Genomic DNA, 6325 nt, shown 5'->3' on the forward strand with positions numbered 1-6325 from the left:
CATGCCCTAGACGATCATGCCACCGTGTGGCGGAAAGCTTGATAGCTCCACAAGCTTGTTTATTGAGTCTTCTAAGCTCCGGAATCAACGAGTAAAGACCTCGAATGCATCTACCTTGATAGAGTGTTTTCTCCGTGGCCTGATCCTTAATCAAAAAGAAGAAAGGATGAAACTCAATATAGACGTGATTGTCAAGGGTAATTCTATGAACAGATAAAAGATTTTTGTTGGCTCTAGGAAGATGTAGAATTTTCCTGAGATGAATGCTACGATGTGGGGTAGTAATAACTGAATGACCAATGTGACGTATCTTCATACCTCCACCAATTGCGGTGTGAATCTGGTCCTTGCCATTGTATTTCTCCCGGAGGGTTACTTTTTCTAGCTCGCCGATGAGATAATTTGTAGCACCGCTGTCAAGATACCAATTGGTATCAACACCATATGAGCCGTCGGCAGCAGCATCTACCTTTTCATCATCTTCAGAGGCAGCTTCATCTTCTTCGAATCTGGACGAGCAGTCCTTTGCGGAGTGACCTGGTTTGCCACAGATTTGGCAGCGAACAACATCGGGACGACCCTGATTGTTGGACCCGCCACGACGACCCCGATTGTTGTTGGAGGCAGGGTGACCGTTGCGGGAGTTGTAGCCGCCGTTGTTTCCACCACCTCCTTGCTTGCCTTTGGAGCGAGGAGAACCACGGCCACGAGAGTAGCCGCCATGCCGACGTGCAACAACATTGGCAAAGGACTTGAAACCTCCTGATCCCTAGTACCGCGCTACCCTTTGATCAAAGTTACTTAACATTGAGAAAATTTCATCAATGGATACCGGGGTAGTGCGAGCATCAAGGGCGGAGACGAGGGGCTGATAGTCCATGTCGAGGCCGTGGAGGATGTAGGAGATGAGCTCGTCGTCCTGGAGGGGCTTCCCGGCGGCGGCAAGTTCATCAGCGAAGCCGCGCATCTCGGCGAAGTAGGTGTCAACGGTCTTGTTGCCCTTCTGGGCATTCACCAGGGAGGTTATGATGTTGTTGACACGGCTGAGCGACTGCGAGGAAAACATACCTGGCAGCGCCATCCAAAGCTCATGTGACGTGGTGATCGTAGTCACCTGCACGAGCACCTCCTTGGTGAGATTGTTTAGCATGTACCCAAGTACCTGTTGGTCCTCTCGCACCCAGATGGGATGGAGACGGTTTGGCTCAATGGATTCCTTCGCATCCTTGTCCTTGGAGGAGAGGATCCTGGCCGGCTCCGGTACAGCGCCGTCGACATAGCCGAAGACGCCTGCTCCTCTTAGCTGCGACGTGATATTTTTTTCAATTATAGCACTACCGTGTATAGGAGAAGATAGATGGCTGGAAATATCAATCGATGGGAGCACGTCTGAAGCTATACGTGGTGAAGAGATTCGAAAATCTACATCCACGGCTGACATGTGAAAATCATCCAAATTGTGATCTGCGTCTCCTCTAAGTATATTGTCCAGATATGTGTGTGCGATGGGCGGAAAGCATCATACCTTCTCAGGTGACGCCGTGCGTGTTAATATAGCAGGGGCGCACCTCCCTGATAGCGTATACAAGTCGGTAGTTACAAGAGATAACAACCTTGGAGAATAAGTTAAGATAGAGGTCTAAGATAGAGATAAGATATCCTCTAGTATCCTAACTAACTAACTACCAAATCAGTCTTATACCTTATACCGGTCGGTCTCCTGGGTATAACTGAAACCTATACCGACATCTATCTATGTGTTTTACAATGTGCAACTGAGATCATCATGTACGTACAAAGGGCCATTTACTTTTATAGGACTGGAAGTATTGTCATCGTTGGCAAAATCAAGTTTTCTTTTAGAAATAGGCCTTGCCTCCTCATCAGAAGAAATAACTTCATTGGTACATGGTTCCTTTGGCTTAGTAATTGAAAGGTTAACACCAACTGGCATATCCGTTGGAGTCAAGGGATTAGAGGAAGAGCCAATGACAACATCTTTATCTTTCCGCTTCTGTAAAATATTGACATATATGTATTATATGAAGAAAGAAGTAAATTATGGAAGTAAACAAAATGAAGCAAAGATTTTTAACTCACACGTTGAGGGGCCATAGAAGGTTCATCGTCTGAAAGGAGGGTAGCTAAAATAGGATTCCAATGATCTTCTTGCTTTTTCTCCTTTGCGTCAATGACAGCGATATATTCCTCTTGACGGTCTGCTGGCACTTCTTTTATTATAACAAAATCTGACTCGGAGAGCTCGCGAGGGACCATAAAAGTTTTTTTCTTTTTCTTGAATGCCTCTTTCCTATCAGCATATGATATTCCCCCATATAGACTATCAGACTTAAGGTCACCCAAAATAAGAGCAAACGGTTGCGAAAACTTTTTCCACCATCTAGTCCACGCCACATCAAATTTTTCCTCATAAGTACTGTTGAGAGGATGATGAATGCCCTCTTGAATTGGGATAAATAAATGCGACCAGTATGTGTATGCTACGCCAACATCCGTTCCAGTCCATAAAGATTTCAAAGGATTAAACGGTATCTGTTGGTCTAACTTAAGCTGGCAAGCCACACAGTCTGGATGGTATGGCTCGACTACACATCTACTACTGTTCTGATATAAGAACCTCCATGGAAGAATAGCCCATTGGATGGAAATCTTGTATGCCCTTTGTAGCGTATCTACTCTCGATAGGTTACGCGAGGAATAAGGGCACCAAGCGATTTTTTGAACATTCTCAAGGTATTCATGAGCCAGCTCAGGCGTAAATTCAATTGGAGGCCTACGCATTGTTTATAGCATGGTTGGTTGCATAGGCAAGATCCTAGGAGAGGGTAGATGGTTCCCTTCACCTTTGGCCCAAACGTATTCTTTAAATAGAGATACATCCACCCTATAATATAATGGATCGCCCAAGGCTGCTTGCAAAATGTAGGCCCAACAGGATGCCTACTGATAGCCCGGAGATAAAAATACAAAGAGGATAATGCTGGCGGAGCGAGTGAAATTTTTCGTCCTATGGCGATCCAAGACGCCATGACAAGAACGCCCGAACGAATGTATTGTCCACCGCCGACAATGACAAAACTACACAACCATATCGCAATGAACGCTGCAAGATACATGCGACTGTCGCGCATACTAGTGAAATTTAAGGGTTTTTCACGTTGGTTGTGGAAATGGTCACACCAAGCCTCGAAGGATACCAATTTTTCATCACTTTTGCAAAAGATTGGATAAGAAGTTCGGGTACAAAAGCAATTGAGGGTCTAATTTATTGAGTGGAGGAATATATTCTTCATAAAGATCTCCGGCGATAGGTTGCCCGGCCATAAGAAGCATGTCAAGTAAGGTGATCGTACGTTCACCACACGAGAATAGGAAAGTGTTTGTTTGGTGACTCCATTTTTCTAAGAAAGGCTAAAGTAAATTAGGGCAGACATCATAGTCACAGAGGGAGACATATATAGCGTCGCAGATATAGTCTGTATGGTCCTCACCCCCTTTCAGATTAAAAGTGTGACGATCAATAACCTCAGCCCCCCATTCAATATAACCATTTGGCCGTCTGACATGCGGGATATTATGATGCTCCCACCCTAACTGTCGTCACTCCATTCTAGTCCCTAAAGCACATTCTAAATCAACTCTTGGCTGGGGCGCTGGCGGATGATAACTTAAAGCTTCAAAAAAATTTTCAGAGTGTCACCCGAGTTCTGAAGGATCCAATCTTCCTACTCTTGCAGTTGACTTGCCAAGTTTAGGGTTAACTGAGTCATCTGTTTTCTGGTTCACACAGACGCTTCTTAGCTAATTCAGATAATTTGAGCTGAAATGGCGAAATGATAAGTCCACCAAACTCCATCTAAATATATACATTTTAAATCATTAAACCGCAAGGAGATAAAAAAAAATATAGAGAGAAAGAAAGTTACAGTTATAGTACCTAGGCCTTGCAAGCCACTACTTGCGTCGAAGGATTCTTACTTCCGTGTAAAACAAAGAAACGAAAGAAATGGTAAGAAACTAAAAAAAAGGTAGCAGCAGTATTGCAAATGTTTAAGTGACCGGTTGTACGAGGAACCGAGTTCAAAGATAAAACTCGCTGGCACGTCAACCATTAGAAAATTCGCATTTGTAACATCACAGTTACTCCATTCACATGAAATGAGTTTCTTTTTAAAAAAATTGCCAAGATCTCCCACACCAATACTGGTACTCAGGCTGTACGGACGAAATTAAAAAAAAACTCGCCGGCACGCTAACCACGAGATAATTTTATTTCCTCTCTAATAAAAAAAGGAACTATCATACATACATATATATGCTCATGGATGTACGACGGACCAAGTCTAAAACTTGCCGGCACGTTAACCACGAGACCATTTTATTCTCTCCCTAATCATACAAAATCAGACGTGATAACACTAACAAAACTACCGTGTAGACGGTCCTAGTTTAACAAAAAAAAGAGAATTATATTGACACTTTCTCTTTTATCATACGAAATAAGAAATAAATTAAAAAAAACTATAGTATATATATATATATATATATATATATATATATATATATATATATATATATATATATATATATGACTCATGGGTGTACGACGGACCAAGTTTAAAACTTGCCGGCACGCCAACCATAAGTTTAGCATATATAATTTTAATTACCAATAAATTGATCATGCATGTCCCACGACTGGTTAAACCTCGTTATATCTAATGAAATAAATATTAGGTTATACATTTGTACCTTCTGAAGAAACAGGATGTATAACAACCAGATAGGGAGCGATCCGTTCAGCACCAGGCTGTGATCAGCTTATCTATAAACAAAAAGAAAGAGATGTCAAAAGTGGGATCAAGGTATGAAACACCTTTGGTTTTGGATAATACGTAAAACCAGCCATACACTTACCGGTATGCGAAGTAAACACGAGATCGCCGTAAATATTGCTAGCAAGAAATATAGATCGGATGTGATAACTGCACATATATGAAGACACTATAATTAGTCATCAGATCTAGCCAAAATTATCAAGCGATGCATGATATGATCAATACCGTATCCTAACTCTAATGAAAAATCGCATCAGTTCTCATGGTTGTACGACGGACCAAGATCATATAGACACTTGCCGGCATGCCAACCATGAAACCATATGCAGCAGGAAAAATATATATATAATCTGGCGCGATCGCCAAATCGTGCTAACTATTGATTTCCTCTGACAACTAAAAAGAGAAAGAAACCAAATAAGACAATTACTACATTAAGATCTTAAGCCAAAATAAAGTAGAGCAACGTACTCGTAAAAGAATTTAAAGAGTTGAGCGCTCGCCATCATAACAGATCCGCAGTGCCGCAAAAGCTTGCTACCGTGTAACCCTGGTAAGAAAAGAATCAAGACAGGTCAGCGAGAAATAAAGAAACTATGTGATTAGTTTGCACTCATAATTATAAGAGTACTACATACACGACAACAACAAAGCTGTTGGGTTAGAGATCCGATCCGACTCAAGATTACCAACGCCGCGCTTGAAAGCAAGAAGGATAACGGAGATACCTATATATAGGCCTGGTTGCTAAACCAACGGCCGCAAAACAAATCCGATCCTTATCTGGTTGTTGGCAAACACGGTTCCTTAGTTGGTTGTTGGAAAACACGGTTCCTCATCCTTTGGGTTTCAACGGAAAAAAAGTCATATAGCAAAAGAATGGTCGGTCGTATGTATAAAAAGCTAAGGGGACTCAAATTAGAAAACAAAATGTATATATATTAGAGATTTAGATCCGAAATATAATAATACTCCCATCCAAATCTCGAGGGACATCTGTTGACACCGATTTTGTCGCAAATTATTTTTCATTACAAAATACCATAATTAAATTAATTATCAAAATGTATTTTATTTTGTCTGACGTCATTGGTCAAATAACGACCGAAATGTACGATGTCATGAATGACCAATAAAATTTCAAAAATATTAGCCATAGATAAAACTCGGCTATATATATTCCGACAACTTATAAAGTATGATTACATCGCACCAAAAAAAATGAAAAATCATAAGAATAATAGCTACATGTTTAGTGAACTAGCTAGTTTGTTTTTTACAGCCAAACATAAAAGTCTATGTGAAGCTACATCCACGTGCATGCATGGATTAGTGGGGGCCATTATACAACTAATTAACTAAAGAAGTTTAATTAGGTGACCATGACCCACCAAGATGCAAGTCCATGCAAACATTTGTAGCCAATATCTCTATAACGATGCATGACCGAAAACCTACCTGCATGC

At 41.2% G+C, this 6325-nt stretch overlaps 1 protein-coding gene across 1 annotated transcript; it reads right to left on the bottom strand.

The window, feature by feature from the left end:
• Nucleotides 1–1506: 1506 nt before the first annotated feature.
• On the bottom strand, nt 1507–4532 carry LOC123430588. Its single transcript, XM_045114447.1, has 2 exons — nt 2101–4532; nt 1507–2014 (listed from the first exon to the last, which is right to left on the bottom strand). The coding sequence occupies exons 1-2, from the start codon at nt 2800–2802 to the stop codon at nt 1763–1765; spliced, it is 954 nt and encodes a 317-aa protein (XP_044970382.1). The 5' UTR covers nt 2803–4532; the 3' UTR covers nt 1507–1762.
• Nucleotides 4533–6325: the final 1793 nt, after the last annotated feature.

Source organism: Hordeum vulgare, chromosome 1H (assembly GCF_904849725.1).
Source record: "Hordeum vulgare subsp. vulgare chromosome 1H, MorexV3_pseudomolecules_assembly, whole genome shotgun sequence".
In the NCBI taxonomy this organism is placed as follows: domain Eukaryota; kingdom Viridiplantae; phylum Streptophyta; class Magnoliopsida; order Poales; family Poaceae; genus Hordeum; species Hordeum vulgare.